General features: G+C 36.6%; 1 protein-coding gene across 2 annotated transcripts in view; it reads left to right on the forward strand.

The window, feature by feature from the left end:
* The window catches only part of ANO3 (anoctamin 3), a 296517-nt gene that overhangs the window by 145465 nt on the left and 129925 nt on the right, over window positions 1-21127 (forward strand). For both annotated transcript variants that reach the window (XM_043580834.1, XM_043580833.1), the window contains exon 5: window positions 18234-18392. In XM_043580834.1, the coding sequence (XP_043436769.1) occupies window positions 18234-18392 (159 nt within the window). The remainder of the gene's footprint in view (window positions 1-18233; window positions 18393-21127) is intronic.

A 21127-nucleotide genomic window follows, 5' to 3' on the forward strand; every position in this document is an offset into this window, starting at 1 on the left:
AAGTATGGTTTTTAAAATATTTTTTTTTAATTTTTATTAAAAAAAATTTTTTTATTACATTTATTTTTGAGAGGCAGAGAAAGACAGTGAGTGAGTAGGGGAGGGGCAGAGAGAGAGGGAGACACAAAATCCAAAGTAAGCTCCAGGCTCTGAGCTGTCAGCACAGAGCCCGATGCAAGGCTCAAACTCAGGAACCGTGAGATCATAAATTGAGCCGAAGTCAGACACTCAACTGACCAAGCCACCCAGGCGCCCCTAAAATAATTTTTTTAAATGTTTATTTATTTATTTTTGGGAGAGACAGGCAGTGAGGGAGGGAGGGACAGAAAGAGAGAAGGAGAGACAGAGAATCCCAAGGAAGCTCCTTTCTCTCAGCACAGAGCACTGTGTGGGGCTCTAACTCAGAAACCATGAAGTCATGACCTGAGCCAAAATCAAGAGCCAGACGCTTCTGACTGAGCCACCCAGGCACCTCTAAAATAATTTTTAAACTCCATCACAATGACTTGAACATTTTTAATAGATATGACTTTATTTTAATGTTAGAAAAAAATATAACCAGTGCACTCAACTTGTTAATTTTAGGTGAATATTATTTTGACAAAGACTATTTTTAAAGAAAAAGTGTAATCTAAAAAAAAAATAATGCGTTGTCTGTGGCTCTGTCCAAAAATAGAGATATATGATTAATGTTTGAGAAACAGTGCCATATTGTATCTTGTCTAATCACTTCTCTGATGACAGTTACCATTCATCCAGAAACTAGGGTCCTCTTATTAGTTATTTTATACACTTTGGCCACCGTCTTCACAATCTTCAGGGAAATAAACAGACCACTTTATTATTAACACTTTATGAATGAAGATGCTGAAACCTTAATTGGGTTTTTGGGCACAGCGACATGAGATAAGAAGCATAAGCAGGTTCTTCATCTCTGGTGCTCCAACTATAAGTCATACTATCTTCACAAAATTAAAGACTTAGAAACGTCTTCAATGACCTCTGTTTCAAACATAGGCCATTGGTGTGCATTAGTTTTTCATAGTCTCCAAAAAGGCAAGATTAGTAGGGGGGGAAGAAATGTTCCATACCTTCACTTATGTCCATTTTTAAAATAAATTGATATGACTACATTGTTAGATTAGCTATAGGGTTTCCAAAGTGCTTGGAGGCTTTGCTCTTATGAGGTTCAGCTTATTTCTGTCAAGGCCTGCCAAGGGAGCTGAGTTTACAGAGGCAGGTGTCCCTAGAACTGGGAGTATTGTGAGATTGCCTGGTCCAGAAGTTCTCAGCCTGCCTGGTGTCATAGAGCTCTAAGGGGGCTCACACATGAGCCCAGGGCATCTACGAAGTGTCTGAAATTATATGCATAATTGTACAAATATGTAAGTATGTGTATTTTTCTCAAAATACTGCCTATTACCAAGGAGGGGTTTAAAACCACTAGTTTTGTCTTGATCTGCCCTCTACAGCCTAGGAAACCAAACTACCAACATTGGAGAAGCCTATACAAGTACAAATAGCCAGGACCATAATCTTAAATGACCCTCATGGGGACCTCGGAGAGTTCATCTTTCTCCCTCTCTCCTTATAAATATCTAACTTACAGCAGCAAGAGTAACTCTGAAACTGGAAAGAACTAAGCTCATCGTATAAAATGGGCATTAATATTCGATGATACATTTTCAATGCCAGCTTTCCAAAGTTTCCAACATGACCTGATTTATTTTTACTCACTAGATTATTTGTAGCCAATGTGATAAGGCCGTCTGCTTTATGATGTTAGCAAAATTAGTTGTCTGATAATCTGTCTTCTGCTTGTTGAGTCTCAAGAGATCCTTGTCGTATTGATAGAGCTTTTAAGGAGAAGGAAAGAGAAACAATGGACTGCTAGGTCATGAAAAATAATTTTCTGCAAATGTAAGGAACACAAATCTCATCTATTCTGCAGGAGCCAATACATTTCTCATTAGATCAAATCCATCTAGGTGTGAAGGTTCTGGGTGATTTTATCCTCTGCCTTCATAATGTATGTAATTAATGATAAACACTGAATAATTCAGAATAGTTTGCTTCAGAGCATTATGTGAGTTTTCCTATTTCCACTTATGGTCAAGGACACTAATGATGATACTAACCATTTATTCAGTGCCAGAAAAATTGATACCCTGATCAGAAGGTCTGCCATTTCAAGTTAAACATTCAAGTGAAACAGTAGCCTTTGACCAGGGTAATGTTCTGAGCCACTCTGATGGTTCATAGGGATTGTTTTACCCGTGCTATATTTTGACTTGACTTATTTTTCATTTGCAAAACTGCAAGTGAATTCAACCCCGTTGTGTAATTGGACTTTTCTGTGTTGTGCTTCCCATTTGTTTTAGGCATCTGTTATGCCTTTCATCTGTTATGAATCCAGAGCCAAAAGAAAGGAATGTTTTAATATTTCAGATGTGTTTACTACTGATGTGTCCTAAAAATATCTTGGACACACTAGGTTGTTTGGTTTATTCACCTTTGTACCCATAGTGACTGCACACAGAAAAGTGCTAATACAAAAGCCAACCAACATGTCCTTGAGAGTAGAAGTGACTAAGTGCTCAGATATGCACCTTACCTCTCCATTTCTGATTTCTATTCTGTTCTGAACTTGACCCAGCAATTCCTCACTACCTTGTGAATTCTTTGATCCTTTTTAAGGTTTTTGCTTTGCATGTTTGCTTGTTTTTGTGGGAAAGATTGATCCCCCAGACTAGAAATAGTGCAGCATTTTAAAGAATATTTCCATTGGGCTTGTGAGATTACCAATATTTTAAATCATTTCCCTAAACACATGTTGGAAATCATCAGGTGCCCCTTTATTACGATATTCTTGTATTGTTTTGAGAGCTCTGTAAGGAAGAATATAGCATTCATGATAGCAAGCAATGCATTGATGTTACTGACTTTTTTCAAACCCTTTACAATGAAATGGAATTTGATTTTGTTTTGCATTTAAAATTTGATCTGGGGACTACTGAGTAGCTCAGTCGGTTAAGCACCCAACTCTTGATTTTGGTTCAGGTCATGATCTCAAGGTCCTGAGATTGAGCCAGCATCTGGCTCTGCACTGGAAGTGGAGGCTGCTTAAGATTCTCTCTCTCTCTTCCTCTGCCCCTCTTCCACTCTCCTGCCTCTTGTGTAATCCCTCTCTCCATGAATGAATGAATGAATGAATGAATGAATGAATAAATAAATAAATAAAAATAAAATTAGATCTTTTAGTCAAAATTTTCATTCTCATACTTTCAGTAAATTCTTCAGTAGTTTTTGCTTCTGTTTTTTAATTTCCAGCTGATGGCTGGCAGAGTGCAGAATAACTTCAGGCTGGATTTAAGTAGAGTTTATGTGTTAAGTTGTCGTAGGTGGCTGACATGAGATGGACAGTGTTCGCATCTCTTCAGCATGTGAGCTCTGAGGTGATCATTTGTGTCTAATGATGCCCCCTGAGACCTGTGTTATATAACAAATATTCAACCAAGTACATTCTGAAGCTCTAATTGGCTTTATATTCATCTACTCATGAATTGAGCAGCTTCCTCTTTAGCAAGTAGAGGGGAGGTGCAGAGGGCTACAGAAAAGGAAAGGTTTTTAAAGGTAGAGAAGGAATGGAGAAAAGGAAAATTATTGACAAAGAATCCACTGTTTTAGGCAAGGTCACCCTCCCAAGGGGAATAAAAAGGGCTATCAATAAATTGCCTTGTGTTGACCAGGAAAACCCCATGTTAACTGGCTAAAGGTTAATTGCTGAGGTGGGTAAAATAGCAGTTAATAAGGTAATAAGTCTTGGTTTACTGACTTGGCAACTTAACCTAAGTTATGCCATTTTGAGCCTGTGGTTTTCTTTAAAGAGACCTCATAGAATTCCTTCTGAACCACCAATGATCAAATATGTTCAGTTTAATATCTCTGATAAGGTAATTTTACCATATTTCATTTTTTAAAAATCATAATGTAGACACAAGTGTAGTTGACTGAAGGGGGTATGTAGCTTAGTGACCATGATTAAAATTGGAATTTTATAAGTTCAAAGGTTTTTGATTATAGTAACTATAGGGTGTGCCATTTTATGTGTCACAGAATGTTTTTTTTTTCCTTTTTAATGTTTATTTATTTATTTTGAGAGAGATTTAGAACATAAATTGGGGAGGGGCAGAGAGAGGGAGAGAGAGAATCCTAAGCACTCTCTGAGCTGTTGGTACATAGCCCAATGTGAGCCTTGAACCCACAAACCATGAGATCATGACCTGAGCCTAAATCAAGAGTCAGACACTTAACTGACTGAACCAGCCAGGCACCCCTGCTGCAGAGTGTTTCATGCATTTAATTCTTAAAATACTCTTGCCAGGTTATTATTGTCCCCGTTACACAGATGAGGAAACTGAGACTTGAGTTATAAATAAGATTTTAATTGCTAAGCAAATATATAATCCCAGATTGTTGATTTCAAATGTCAACAGCAATGTTGATCTTTTGAATCACTATTTTATGAATATTTCAGGCATATTGAAATTTGTATTATTAGACTATATTTAGCTATGTCCAATACTGAGCTTTACTGGATCTGAATTGCTTGCCATGTTTGTTTCAGAATAAATTATTACAGACAGAATTGAAGACTCCCATGTAACACTGCCTGATCCTTTTCCCCAATTTGTGTCAGTATAACCACTCTTCTAATTTTGCTGATTAGCTTTCTTATAGTTTTCTACATTTACTATACATGATATATCCTTAGACAGTATTGAATATTGTTTCTCAGATTTTTAAACTGTGAAGAAATATGTAATGTATTTTGTTCTGCTTTTTTGAAATTTCAACAGCTCCTCTCTTGTTTAATGCCTATTAATAGCATCACTTTTTTTTCCTGTTGTATTATTTTTCTTTTCTTATTGATTTAGAGGCATTATTAATATATCCTGGAGACTAATCCTTTATTTGTTGTGTTCATGAAAAATATCTTCTAATTAAAGCTTACCACAGTCTCTACGATCTTTTAATATACAAAGGTTTTATTTGAATGTAGTCTAATTAATCATAGTTTCACCTTCTTACCAGCCCAAAGCTTTTATTCATGGTAAAAACAAACACATGAACAAAACTGCTTGTCTACTACAATCATCAAAATAGCCTCCTCCATTTTATTCTAAAAGTTTTAAAATTTTTCTTTTCACATTTGTCTTTAAATTCTTTAGTTTTTCTTATTTGTATATGGTATTTTTCCAAGAAAATAGCTGACTTTTTCAGTGCCAGTAAATGACTCGTCTACCCTATCCAAGAGTAGTATATAGATATGTAATTTCATCTCAGTTCTGTATATGTAAGTCTTTTTCTGGGGTATCTATTTTTCTCTTATATTGCTTATGCCTTCATGAACATCCTGCTGCCTTAATCACCATAGAATTGTAATAAATATTGGCATTTTGAAGGACAAGCCCATGTACCTAGTTCTTTTTCAAGATTTTCCTATCAAAGGCACTTTGATATTCCATATAGTAGAAGGATTAGTTTGTTATGTTGCATACATTTACACAAAACTATGTTGAAATCTTCAACTAAATGATATCAACTTATAGTGAATGTGAGATAATGGGCATTTTCACAATACTCAGTCTTGCTTTTAAGTGTAACACAGGCAAATTTATGCATCATTTTCTTTTTGAATCCTATTTAAGAATTATTCACCTCCTGTGAGTTCCTATGTCAGTTTCTAGAAGCATTTTACTATCAATAATTCATCTGTAATTGATTTTTAGAACTTCATTGAGAAAAAAATTCATGTACCATACATTCATTGCCCATTTAAACTGTCCAGTTTGGGTTTCAATTTCTCTGTAATCTTGTCAATACTGTTTTAATGTTTGTTGTTTTGATTGTAGCCATCATAATGGGTTAGAAATGGTTTTTCATTGTGGTTTTGATTTCTGTTCCCCTAATATCTTCATTTTGTTGAAAGCTGTCAAATGTGCCTGTTGGCCTTTTTTAAAATCTTCTTTGAAGAAACCTATATCAAGATTCTTTATCCATTTTTAACTGGATTATTTGTGTTTTTAATGTTGAGTTATTAATATATTGTGAATACAAGTCCCTTTTCAGATAGCTTTTTAAAAATTATTATTTCCATTCTGTGGTTTGCTTTTTCACTTTCTTAATGGCATATTTTTTTGGGACACAAAGGTGTTTAATTTTGATATAGTCCTGTCTTTTTTTTTTTTCTTTCTTTCTTTCATCACTCTGCTATTGGTGTTGTATTTAAGAAATCATTACCTAACTCAGGGTCCCCCCCCCATATTGATAGGTATGTTTTAATCTAATTATTGTACAGTTTTCCTTGTTACACTTAGGTTTATGATGATCCATTTTGAGCTAACTTTTGTGTATGGTTTAAGGTAGGGATCCAACCTCTTTTGCAAATGGACATGCAGTTGTTCAGGCACCATTTGTTGAAAAGGCCATTTTTCCCCCATTGAATTTCCTTGGCAATTGTTGAAAGTCAATTGACCATAAATTTATGGGTTTATTTCTGAACTAGAACTTAGGTTTGAATACAGTCTAAAGTACAATAATTTTATTACATGGTTATCTAATTTATCTAAATCAGCATTGCTTACTGAAGCACATGTATCTTCACTTTCTTTTCTAACTTTATTGAATTCTATTTCTTTAGCTTATTAGTTATTTAGAAGTTTTATTTTTAAATTTATCAGTGTTTGCGTCCACTATTTTTGTTTTTTTTTTGTTTTTTGGGTTTTTTAAATTGATTTCTACATCTTTACCCAGAGCAGCCACACTATTGACTTGCCAGCATGTGTTATGGTTTTCTACTTTTTTTCCTACCTTGAAGCTACAGTTATACATATTTTCCTGCTAATTCCTCTGGAATTTCAATAGGCATACATTTTATTTTATCTATCACTTCTAGGTGTTTTATGACATAAGGGTTTTGAAATTATGTTGTTGGCCATATTGCGGGAATCACAACCTTGATTTTCTGGTTTTGTGCCCTACTTCTAAAACTTGGTGCTAGGTTTTTACTGGTGGTACTTTACATCTCTTCATTTTCCCCTTTAGACATTATTACAAAGGTCAAAAAGAGTGCCATCTTCTAAAGTATGGGCTTTGTGTTCCAGTTGATTTGTGAAATTTGGTAACCTTGAGTTAGATCAGAGACCGCTTTTCATTTTGGAGTAAGAGAAGACCTATCTCTTATTTTCTCCTTCACGTTGTCAAACATGCTTACTCAGGTAAAATAGGTCTCAGTTGTCATTTACAGTTTTTTCTGAAAAGACCTTTGAAGCACTTTAAGGAGTGAATTAAGCTGCCAGATATTTATGTATCATTCTGCACAGAAATAAAAACCCTAGCCAAAGTTCGTTGAAAAAACTTTAGGGGTCTTAGAAAATAGCTTCTTGGAGAAATATTTGGGGAAAAGAAAAATGTCATGGAATGTCAGAGCCATAAACGCCCTTTATCTGTTTGTTAGAGCACCCCTCCTTGATTCATGGTAGGGAATTGAGAGAGGAAACACCAATTGTCTGAAGCCACAGCAGTAAGGATAGAAGTATGAGTAAACCCAGATTCAGATTCTTTTCTTTTCTTCCTTTTTTCCTTTTTAGTGTCCTCTGTTGTGACATTTTCTTTTTTTTTTTTATTTTTTATTTTTTTAAATTTTTTTTTTCAACGTTTATTTATTTTTGGGACAGAGAGAGACAGAGCATGAACGGGGGAGGGGCAGAGAGAGAGGGAGACACAGAATCGGAAACAGGCTCCAGGCTCTGAGCCATCAGCCCAGAGCCTGACGCGGGGCTCGAACTCACGGACCGCGAGATTGTGACCTGGCTGAAGTCGGACGCTTAACCGACGGCGCCACCCAGGCGCCCCTGTTGTGACATTTTCTAAACCGATATGTTATTCCCCCGGTTATTCTATTGAGTTTGGTGAGTGAGACTATAAGCCTTCCTTCTCTCATACAGTATTTCATGATTTCTTTCTTTTTATTTTTTAATGTTTCTTTATTTTTGAGAGAGAGAGTGTGTGTGTGAGAGAGAAGGAAAAGCAGAGAGAGCGGGGGACAGAGGATCCGAAGGGGACTCTGCACAGACAACAGAGAGCCAGATGCAGGGCTTGAACTCAGGAACCATGAGATCATAACCTGAGCCGAAGTTGGACGCTCAACCAACTGAGACCCTCATGATTTCTTTTTAAAGTCAACTTTTAATCATTTAAATAAGTTCTTTAATTTTTATCTAATTTATATAGTGTCCCTTGTGATTTCTTTTTAAAGTCAACTTTTAATCTTTTAAATAATTTCTTTAATTTTTATCTAATTTATCCATCTTACTTTGGCAGACTCTAGGATGGTCTCAGTGATCTCTGCCTCCTGGTACTCATACTCTTGCATAATCCTCTTCCCTATGACTTTCTTCTAAACACTAGAATAAAGCAGAGGTGGTGAGGTATCACGTCTTTGATTATGTTACATTACATAAAACTCTGTCTGGCTTTCAGACTCACTCTGGAGACTCTTCTTTTTGGTTTCCTGAACTAATTGCCATGTTGGGAATACCCAAATGTCAAAGAACAGTAGGAAGCTTCAAGGGGCTGAGGTTGGCCTCCCGCTAACAGCCAGCACAAGGAAATGAATTCTGCGGAGGTTCTGAGTTATCTTGGAAGTGGATTCTCCCTAGTCAGGCCTTAAGATAAGAGTAAAGCCCCACTGACACCTTGCTTGAAGCTTTGTGTGGTGTAAGCAAAGGACCCAGCTAAGCTCTGCCTGAACATCTGATCCATGGGAATGTATGATAATATATCTTCATTGTTCTAAGCTCCTAAGTTTGTGGTAATTTTTTTAAAAATGGTGTAGCCACTCTGGAAAACAGTATGGAGTTTCTTCAAAAAATTAAAAATAGAACTACCCTATGACTCAGCAGTTGCACTACTAGGAATTTACCCAAAGGATACAAAAATGCTGATTCGAAGGGGCACATGCCCCCCAGTGTTCCAGGGGCACATGCGTCCCAGCGATGTCAACAATAGCTAATTTATGAAAAGAGCCCAAATGTCTATCAACTTGATGAATGGATAAAGCAGTTATGGTACATATATGAAATGGAATACTACTCAGCAATGAAAAAGAATGAAATCTTGCCATTTACAACAACATGGATGGAACTGGAGGCTATTATGCTAGGCGAAACAAGTCAATCAGAGAAAGACAGATGTATAATTTCACTCATATATGCAATTTGAAAATCACAACAGATGAACATAAGGGAAGAGAAGGAAAAATAAGATAAAAACAGAGAGGGAGGCAAACCATAAGAAACTCTTAAGTACAGAGAGCAAACTGAGAGTTGCTTGAAGGGGGTGGGTGTGTGGGAGAGTGGGTTAAATAGGTGATGCGCATTAAGGAGGGCACTTTTCTGGATGAGCGTTGGGTGTCTTATCTAAGAGATGAATCACTGGGTTCTATTCCTGAAGCCAAGGCTACATTGTATGTTAACTAATTTGAAAAAAAAAAACAAACAGTTTATTTTGAGAGAGAGAGAGCACAAGTGGGGAAGGGGCAGAGAGAGAGGAAAAAACCCTAAGCAGCCTCCACACTGTTAGCACAGAGCATGATGTGGGGCTTGATCTCATGAATTGAGAAATCATGACCTGAGCCAACATCAAGAGCCAGACACTTAATCGACTGAGCCACCCAGGCACCTCTGTGGTAATTTTGTGCAACAATAGATAACTAATACATAAAATATGGTATTCTGATACATTAAAATCCAGCCTCATCGGTGAATGCTTGGTGTACCATTAATGAAGCAAACTGGAAATTCTTTATCTAGCTAAAATACCCAGCAGGTGCTTGTCAGCAGGCCAGGCAAATATAATCAACAATATGCTCTGACTGACTGAAACAGATTCGAAGTTTCGAGTAAATTATTTTTGCATAATTCATAAGCATTAATTGAATCGATTCAATAAAAATTAAGCCAGCAAGATGCTGTATCAACACAATTCCAAGTATTTAGCTTGACAAAAATTACAATGACCTAATCTCATGAGTCTCTTTACTTTAAGAAGCTATGTTTCCCAAGAAAAACTTTTTTTTTATACTCTCCTGGCTACACAGAGGGATCCCTCTTTACAATTTCGTCTCTCTCCTCTATATTCCTACTTAATAACATCACATAATAATAATAGTAATAAGAAGAAGCATGTCTGTAATATTTTCATTCTTTTTAATGTTTATTTATTTTGACACAGAGGGAGAGAACACATTGTGAGAGAGAACGAGGGGAGGGGCAGAGAGAGAGAGGAAGAGAGAGAATCCCAAGCAGGCTACATGCTGTCAGCTCAGAGCCCAGTGCAGAGCTTGATCTCACAGACCGTGAGGTCATGACCTGAACTGAATTCAAGAGTCAGATGCCTAACCAACTGAGCCACAGACGTCCCAACGTGTCTGTAATATTCTAAATAAATTTGACTCCTGTCATTTATGCATCATTGCATTTAACATGCATTTATCGAGTGCCCTATGTGTACATTCAATGATAAGATGTTAAAACGGACAAGAGACCGTCTTGTGTGCACATTGCCATACTTAATTTTCACTTTACAACAACTGTATGAACTACTGGTATTTATACCCCCTTTTATAGCAAAAAAAAAATTTGACTGCTATCTACAACTTGAATCTTATTGCCCTATCTTCAAATCCCATTTTTCTTTTTATTCACTAAAAGGAAAGGGCCTGCTTCTCTTTTAATAATGTGAAATGGCCTTTATGTTCTCCCAAGGCACCAAACTTTTTTTGCACCTTAATTTTATTGCATCTTGTATTAATTTCTTTACTATACCTGCCTTACAGGATATAATCTCATTCTGCTTTGTTTATTACTATATTTTCAGACCACATGTGCATTTAGTATTGCCGGGAAAATGACAATAAGAGATACAAGGTAGCTTGTAAGGTTTATGACACTTAACTTAGTCTTTTAAAAAACTTTTAAAATTATTTTTTTTAACGTTGATTCATTTTTGAGAGACAGAGAGAGACAGAGCATGAGTGGGGAAGGGGTAGAGAGAGAGGGAGACACAGAATCTGAAGCAGGCTCCAGGCCCCAGGCTCCAAGCTGGCAGCACAGAGCCCGATGTGGGGCTCGAACCCACAAACTGCGAGATGATGACCTGAGCTGAAGTCGGACGCTCAACCAACTGAGCCACCCAGGCGCCCGTAAAATTACTTTATTTTTTAGAATAGTTGTAGGTTCACAGAAAAATTGAGCAGAAAGTCACAGATTTCCCATATAGCCTTGCCTCCACACATTTAGCCTGTCCCATTATCAACATCCCCTACCAGAGTGGTACCTTTATTATAGTTTACGAACCTGCATTAACACATCATAATCACCCATAGCTTACAACAGGGTTCACTCTGCTGCTGTATGTTCTGTGCATTAGGACAAGTGCATAATGACATGTATCCATCACTATAGTATCATGGAGAGTGATTTCACTGCCCTGAGGATACTCTGTGCTCTGCCTCTCATCCCTCTCTCTCTCCTATCCTTGGCAACCGCTGATTTTTTGCTGTCTTCATAGTCTTGCCTTTTCCAGAATGCCGTTAGTTAGAATCGCACAGTATGTAGACTTCTCAGATCTCCTTCTTTCACTCTGCCATGCAATCACCTTTGAAGCTGAAAAAAAACGTTACATGATTTAAAAACAAATCACCAAACTTTGGATGCTATGAAGTCACCCAGCAACAGGAAGATCAGGCATTCTTTAGTCCTACACATTCCCAAGTGTCTCTCTTTGCCTAAAAGTCTTCCTGGAAGAGTGAAATTCGAGAAGTAGACCTAGCTTGAGATTGGAGTATGGTCTGGAATGTCTGTGGTATGCTTTGTTATTGTTCAGTTTCTGTTGTGTATATGTATGCCCTTTGGAAGCTACAAAGGGCAAATGGCTTTGTCCCACCTGTCACGTATCCTGGGGGCAGGTGAGGCTGCACAATCCATCTGTGCCTGCCTCTAGGTCAGGGTAAGGGGCAGTGGTTTACTCCCTTCCCTGAAAGAGAAGAGGCTCTTCCCTGCTTCCCCAAAACCTGATTCCTTCATCTGGGGGTTACACAGAGCCACACAGCTTACACACCCAGTTGGTGTCAAGGAAAAGGGAGACAAAGGGAATCGCTATGGAAATCCCAGCTGGGATAACTTGCTCTTTGGCTACCACAGGACCTTTCTTTCCATCTGCCTCAATTTCAGCATCTGTGAAATGGGGGGAAAACAGTACTTATCTCAGTTTTTGTGAGCATGAAATGTGTAAACATACGCAAAGTGTGTAGAACAGTGCTTGGTTTCTGTTCAGCTCATGTTAGTGTTATTTCTTTAAATACTAATTTATTAGTTATTATTTTTTTAAAAAGCAGTTTTCTCTACCAGGTGTAGTAGGAGCTAGAATGCAATCTACCATCTGATAAGGGTACTCCAGAGTCACTGATTTAGAGAATATTTGTATTTCTTTTTTTAAAAACTTTATTTTAATGTTTATTTACTTTTTTGGAGGGGGGAAGGGCAGAGAGAGAGGAAGACACAGAGTCTGAAGCAGACTCTGGGCTCTGAGCCATCAGCACAGAAAATATTTGTATTTCTTTTTATTTCTTTTATTACTTTTAATTATTTTTTTAACGTTTATTTCTGAGAGAAAGAGAGACAGAGCATGAGTGGGGGAGAGGCAGAGAGAAAGAGAGAGAGAGAGACAGACAGACAGAATCCGAAGTAGTGTCCAGGCTCCGAGCTGTCAGCACAGAGCCCAACCTGGGGCTAGAACCCACAAACCTCAAGAACATGACCCAAGCCAAAGTCAGAGGCTTAACCAACTGAGCCACCCAGATGCCCCTAATATTTGTATTTCTAAAGATGATGTGGACTAGCAAGAGGGTTGACATTCTGTTAAGTAGGCAATAAGCCTGGCCAGATTCTTATCCACAGTGAAAGCCACTGTATAGCATTGAAGTCTGATTTTTTTGGTATTCCTATGACTCATAATTAAAGGTTATTTGCATAGGAAAGTTTGCATAGTAATTACATTTCTGACATGTTTTAAGTTAAGTGAGGTGCATTAAAATATATATGTATTAATATACTTTTTATCCCCAAGGACACTTAGAAAAATGAAAGCATTCTTCTCCTGTTAAGTATCATTTTAAAATGGAAAATTTTTATGACAGAAAAGCCAGAATTTGTATTAATTCAGCAGCACTTAGTAAATTTCTACTCACGTGCAGGATTTCTTCTGACCTACAGTGCATGGTGTATTTTCTGTTAGTTTATTTTAACAGAGATTGCTTTTATTGTAAGTATGTGACTTTCTTGACAAAACTGTTTCTCATTTGTCTGGAACTGAAAAAAAAAGATTAAAGCCTCTTCTTTTCTGTATAATAAGTAAGGCCAACAATAAGAGCTATTGTGAACAATGGCTTTAACTGTGAAATGAATGGTAGTTACATACTGAGGCTATTTGGATTTTTCTCTAATTAAGGAGGGTAAAGCCGGAACTTCTGAGTAAAATATGGCATCAGACTATTGACATCCAGACTGTCATTTCCCAATTTCCCATCAATGATTGCCAAAAAAGGATGCAGAAATGCAAAAACAAACACCACTGCTGAAACCCAATGAAAAAGATTTTCATTATTTGAAGATTTTGTAGGAAAAGATGAAACACAAGTGTGAAACACAGTCATTTGGCCTGAAGACAGCCTGTTGGGTCCCCAAATGACAGTGGAGAGTTGGGCTAACCTGGCCCATCATCGGTCCTCAGCGTTGGGCTGCCGGAGCCACACAGCCAAGGAAACTAAGCATCCACTGCCCTTCTCAACAATGGCAATCTTGTGAGCAAGCCAGAGTCCTGCCTGCTCCCACTGCCTTGCCCACCCGTGCCTCTCTTTCTCTCTCTCTCTCTCTCTCTCTCTCTCTCTCTCTCTCTCTCTCTATCTCTCTCTCTCTCTCTCTCTCCCTCCCTCTCCCTCTCCCTCTCTCTCAATCCAAACAGAATCAGAATAGCCAGTAAAAGGACATGGCAACAGAATCAGAATAGCCAGTAAAAGGACATGGCAGTAATTGGTTGCATTCTAAATAGCAGAATTTGGATAAAAAGACTGTTACAGGTGGGAGCAGGTACTGGCTTCCATGCATACTGTACTGTCTTATGCCAGAGTATGGCAAACTAAGTCAATTTTTAAAGCATAGACCAGGATTTTGTAATCAAGAAGAGTCCATCTGTACAGAGACATGTTCCATGAAATCTTGAAAGACACCAGAAAAGGCATCTTACAAGACACCTGGGGTGGCTCAGTCAGTTCAGCGTCCAACTTTGGCTCAGGTCAGGATCTCACAGTTCGTGAGTTTGAGCCCTGCGTCCGTCTCTGTGCTGACAGCTCAGAACCTGGAACCTGCTTTGGATTCTGTGTCTCCCTCTCTCTCTGTTCTCCCCTGCTCACACTCTGTCTATCTCTCTCTGAAAAATAAATAATGATTAAAGAAAAAATTTTTGAAGACACCATAGATTGAAATAAAGCCTATATACAACAAACTTCATTCTAAGTTAAGACTGGCATACTGCTAAGGTTGAAGACAAACTTTTCCTGGGAATCAGCAATTTTGTCCTAGGTACATACTGACAGAAATGTATGCACACATCTATTGCAAGATATACACATGAATGTTTATTAAAAATAGGCAAGACTGGAAATGAATAGCCCAAATACTCATCATTAGTAGAAAGCAAAAATAAATTTCATTGTTTTTTTAATCTTTATTTATTTTGAGAGAAAGAAAGGGAGCATACAAATTTTATCTTATTTTTCGTGACAAGAACTGACTTTTTTGATCTCACAAGGTCAGACAACGTTGAGACTGCTGTCTGTGCATTATCTCATTTAGTCGTAACAATAATCTTATACTGTTGATAATATTATTATATTTGCTTAAAAGCTGTGGGAACTGACACTGAACAGTGAGATTAAGTAACATGTCTATGAACACAGTTAATTAAAACACCAGTCTGTCTAATGCAGAAATCAGTACCTTAACCAGTGTATCATACTGCATCTTACTAACTCAAGTGTATGGTTAACATGTAATCAGTCAGCAATCACTAACAGATTAATGACCTGACCTAATTTTATATCTGCCTGACAGAGGACTGTGGTAAACTCCCCAAGATAACAGGACCCTTAGTGGCTACTGGCACCTGTTAATAAGTCTTCCCCTGGTACACCTGGACATTCTTCAACTCTATTCCTGCACATATTAGATAACATTGTAACTAAACAATTATATTCCTGCACATATTCCTGCACATATTAGATAACATTGTAACTAAACAACTACATGCCTACTACTCCCCAGGCAGGATAAAATCCCTAAAAGTCTTTTGTGTCCTCTTATTTTTATCCCTCGAGTTTAACACAGTACGTAGCACACAATAGGTGTTCGATGAATGCTTGTTAGATTGAAAAGAATAAATTCTGGAAAACATATGCAGGTCACAAATAGTTACTACCATAATTTTATTTGAAAAATTCTCAAAAATGTGTTTTCATGCAAATAGGCAGACTTCTACTGCTGTTTTGCAAATGTGCTAAAATCTTTGCAAAGGGTTCTTTCTCCACGTGAGCCATAACATGCATATTTTTGGGATACTCTTTAGGAAGACCAGCTTTGCTGAAAGTACCTGAGCTTTATGGTTTGCAATGCATTACATAATTAAGTTGTTTTCAACACTGTTGAAAGATAAGGTGCCTGATGGATGATCAGCATCCCAGGTTCTCTGAGCAAAACTAGTTTTATTCTATCTTCTGGGAATAATAAACATGAAAACTCTGTTTCTAAATTAAATTCATTCTGCATTGTAATTGGAAAGCACTTCACTATTCCAGGTAACTTAAGAGAGGAGTCTTGATTTCATGTTCAAACAACCCTTATGATTTCAAACAATTAAAGAAGTTGTTCTTTTGGTGACTAAACACAATGATATATAATAAATTTCCTGTCAGTTCTGCTTTTAAGCAACAGATTTGAGCAGGTTAATCAGCATCTTGGTTAATGGGTGCCATATATGTATTAAAATAAAATATAAACTCATAAACTTAAAATTTTATAGAGCCTATACAATGTTTTTTTAAACATAATTCAGGAGATATTTCCAAATCTCACCATGCTTCTGTATGACCATTTCGATAGCTATTTTTCATTCTGCCTGGTAAAACTCATCTAATAATTTAGAATTCATAAAATAATTAGACAATAAATTAGAATTCTAGTTAATATAGTTTGATTGTGAACCCATTTTTCAGAAACAAAAAAGTTGTAAATAATGCCTAAGGTCACTTATTGTGAAAAAAAATGGCGATTTTTTAATGGTAAAACAGCTGTTTCTCTGGGAGAGTTTAGCATTTTGCTTAGACTTAGAACAATGGGTAACAATAACTATCAGAGTTCCACTTTCAGTCTATGCAGCTCTTAAAATATGAAGAGCACATAAAATTGATTAAATACTATCTTGTCTCCTCACACTTTTCCTACCAACCCATCATTTACTTCCAGGTCTTCTCACTGAAGGACTCTTGCCTTCGCCTAGGATTAAATATGTTTTTAATATCATAAAACTCAGAAGTGACTCAATAATGAACTGAAGGTCCACCTGGGTGGCTCAGTCAGTCAAACGTCTCAGTCTTGATTTTGGCTCAGGTCATGGTCTCAAGGTTCATGAGGTCAATCCCCCATCCGGCTCTGTGCTGACAGTGCAAACAAAGCCCACTTGGGATGTTCTCTCTCTCCCTCCCTCTCTGCTCCTCCCCTGCTCATTCTCTCTCTCTATCTCTCTCTCAAAATAAATAAACATTAAGTTTTTTAAAATAATCAACTGGAGAGGGTGGTATACTTTATGCAAAAGAAAATGAAGAAGGAAATTTGTATATGATTTTATTTTAGCCCAGTCCTTGTTGAAATTACCATGAAGATGTCTGGAGGCAGTGGATAGTAGGTATAAAACAAAGGGCACACCATGGCTATCAGTTCTGCTGTATTTTTTGATTATTTATCTTAACCTGTTTTAATTTGATTTGTTGTAAATACTGGAGGCGAGAGGAGGAGATGTGTCAATATGATCTCTTCTTGGTTTTCTATTCTTGAGGTCAGCCTTACCTGGCCACACAGGTTTATGGATGTTGCCTTCCTTTCTTCCTCCCACAAATATTTATTGATGCCCACTCTGTTTGGGGTGAGATGTCTGGAATAATCTGAGACAAAACAGTAAACAATCCTTGATCAGGCAGATGGTAAACAAAAGATAATAAATGGTTTCGTGTCATATAACATGTTAGGAGTTAGTAACTGTGAAGGAACTTGAAGGGTCTTGAGGAGAGCAGTTAAATGCTGTAATTTATGACGTGGAGGATCACTCAGGTGTCTCAACTATCATGCAAGGTGTATCTTGCAAGGCAGGCATTTGGTGGAAAATTGCCAGTCTATAAAAAATAGCTTGGGCGAATGGGCAGAGCAAGGTGAGGGCCATACAACAGTCTTGATAAGCAAGTGATTAAGCTTGATAAGTAAGCTGTCTTAGTTGGATCACAGTTTTATATCCACTGGACAAGTATCTCTGGAGCAAGCAGCTCAGGAATTATTTTCAGTTCAGTGTTGTTGAACAGAGCTTTAGAAAATTATACCTATCTGAATATTATTTAATATTGGAAATTATGTTGGCTTCAGTACTTATGTTAAGACTTAATGTCTTAATTTTTGCAATGGGAGTTGTAAGTATTAAAAAAGATCAAACATGTAAGGCACTTATGTCTGAGCCTGATGTTGAATAAATACATACTCAGCATATGCTAGCTGATATTATTTTTACAGGACCTTACTAAAGAAAGCTTACTATATGCATTTCGATGCCAGCATCAGAGAACCCAGGGTCTGGTATCAGACTGCCTAATTTCAAATTGTAGAACATCGCTTGCTAACTTGTCTCCTATTACAGACTTCAGACTTTCTTTAATCAGCTTTCCCATATCTCATAACTGGAATGTAAAAACACATTTTTGCTTTTGGAGCGCCAGTATCCAAACCAAAGTGACTGAGACCAAAACGGTGTGTTTGTCTAGCCTACACTATTAACAGTCATTGCTTTGTTTGCAGAATGACATGAATTACATAGCATCCAGTGGACTTCTATTCAAAGATGGCAAAAAACGGATTGATTACATCCTGGTATATAGAAAGTCAAATATACAATATGACAAAAGGAACACATTTGAAAAGAACCTCAGAGCCGAAGGCCTGATGTTGGAAAAGGAGGTAGGTGCTTTGATAACACTAGTTGTGTGGTAAAATATGCTGGAAGAGATATAATCTCATATGTTTTAATATGGGAAGTGTATACCACATGGCTTTATAAAATGTATAGTTATTTTCGCCCACATAAAAGAAATACATATGTACAGTCCCACTTAAATATGTATTCCTTTTTTACTTATACATTTCCGTAAATTTAAATATTTTTCAAAGGGCATAACTATTTTTACAGTTTTAAAAATTGAAGAAGGAATAATTATACCTATATAAAGTATAGAAAACCCTATGAAAAGAAAAATGTTAAAAGAAAAGAGTGTCAATCTGTTAATGTCTGGGTTTCAATATTGGAATGAATGATTTGCTTCTCAATCCTTTTTTTTAATGCTTTTATTTTTTTTTTCAGACTTCATTTTTTAGGGTAGTTTTAGATCACAGCAAAATTGAGAGGAAGGTACAGAGATGTCCCATATAGCTCCTGCCCCCACACACCATCTCCCATTATCAACATCTCCCACCAGAGTGGTGCATTTGTTATAATTGATGAACCTACATAGACTCCTTATTGTCATCCAGAGTCCATAGTTTACATTAGTGTTTGCTCTTGATGTTGTACATTATGTGGGTTTGGGAAAATGTAACATGTATCCACCCTATAGAATTATGCAAAGTATTTTTACTGCCCTAAAAATCCCATGTGTTCTGCCTATACATCTCTCTGCCACCCTATTCATTCGCCTGTATAAGGGCATCTTGGTTGCTTCCAAGTTTGGGTAATTATGAATAAAGCTGCTTTAAACATCCTAGTGCAGGTTTGTGCATGGACAGAAATTTTCAACTTTGAGTAAATATCAAGGAGTGGATTGCTGGATCATATGCTAATAGTATGTTCATTTTTGCAAGAAACCTTCATAATGTCTTCCCAAATGGCTATACCATTTTGCACTCCCACCAGCAATAAATGAGAGTTCCTGTTGTCCAATTCCTCACAAGCATTTGCTGTTGTCAGTATTCTGGATATTGGCCATTCTAATGGGTGTCTAGTGGTAAGCTCATTTTTTTTATTTGCATGTTCCTGATGGTGTATGAAGTAGAGCATCTTTTAACATGCTTATTTGCCATCTATGTATCTTTCTTGGTGAGGTGTATGTTAAGACTTTTGGCTTATTTTTAAATTGAGTTGTTTGTTTTCTTATTGTTGAGTTTTAAGAGTTCTTTGTATATTTTGGAACAGCAGTTCTTCATCAGATGTGTCTTTTGCAAGTATTTTCTCAGTTTGTTGCTTGTTTTATCATTTCCTTTGACATTGTCTTTCACAGAATAGAAGCTCACTAGTTATTTTTTTATAGTTATTAATTGATCTTCAAATGTTGAACCAGCCTTGCATACTTAGGATAGATCCCAATTGGTTGTGGTATATAGTTCTTTTTATACATTGTTGGGTTCTATTTCCTAATATTTTATTGAAGAATTTTGCATGTATGTTCATGAAAGATATTAGCCTGTAGTTTTTTGTTTTGTTTTGTTTTTGTTTTTGTTTTGTTTTTGTCTTTTTTTCTTGGAATGCCTTTGTATTTTGGTAATAGTGCTGGCCTCATAGAATGAGTTAGGAAGTTTCCCCTCTACTTCTATACTCTGAAAAAGATTGTAGAAAATTGGCACAATTTCTTCCTTAGATGTTTCGTAGAAATCATCAGTGTACCCATCAGAGCCTGGTGCTTTCCGTTTGGGAAAGTTATTAGTTAATGATTCAGTTTATTTAATAGATACACATCTATTCAGGTTGTGTATTGTTTGCATGTGAGTTTTGGCAGATTATGTCTTTAAATAAATTGGCTCATTTCATCTAGGCTGTCAAATGTGAGCATAGAGTTAACCATAGTATTCCTTTATTAATCTTTTAGTTATAGCGCAGTCCCCTCTTTCATTTCTGATATGGATGATTTGTGTCTTCTCTCTATTTTTCTTACTAGGCTGACTAGAGGCTTATTGCTTTACTGATCTATTCAAAGAACCAAACGTTTCATCAATTTTTTTCTGTTGTTTTTTCTGTTTTCAATTTTATTGATTTATGAAAGAATTCTATTTTATTGAAATATTGTTGACCATAATGTTATAGTATGCTCTTATTCTTTTCTTCTGTTTACCTTGGATTTAAGTCGCTCTTTCTTTTTTTAGTTTCTTAAAATGAAAACTTAGATGATTAACTTTAAACCTTTCTTTTTTTTTTAATATATGCAGTTAATGCTATAAATTTACCCCTGATCACAGCTTTCACTATACTTAAAGTTTACATAATTTAAACTTTGATAAATTATGGTTTTTTTTTCATGTAGTAGAAAATTATTTTTCCTCTCTGAAGCTTTCATATTTGTCCTATGTGTCATTTGTAAGAATGTCATTTAATCTGCATATATTTTGGGATTTTCCAGTTATCTTTCTGTTGTTGGTTTCTAGCTTAATTCCACTGTGGTCTGAGAGCAGACACTGGATGGTTTCTCTTCTTTTAAATTTGTTAAGATGTGTTTTATGGCCCAGAATAATTAATCTTCTTGAATGGTCCATGTGAGTTTGAGAAAAATGTACATTCTCTTGTTGTTGGATAAAGGAATCTATAGATGTCAATTACAATTATAGATGTCAATTACAGCAATAGTTGATTGATGGTGTTATTGAGTTCAACTATTTCCTTACTGGTCTTCTGCCTGTTGGATCTGTGTATTTCTGATACAGAAATGTTG

Source organism: Prionailurus bengalensis, chromosome D1 (assembly GCF_016509475.1).
Source record: "Prionailurus bengalensis isolate Pbe53 chromosome D1, Fcat_Pben_1.1_paternal_pri, whole genome shotgun sequence".
NCBI classification, from domain to species: Eukaryota; Metazoa; Chordata; class Mammalia; order Carnivora; family Felidae; genus Prionailurus; species Prionailurus bengalensis.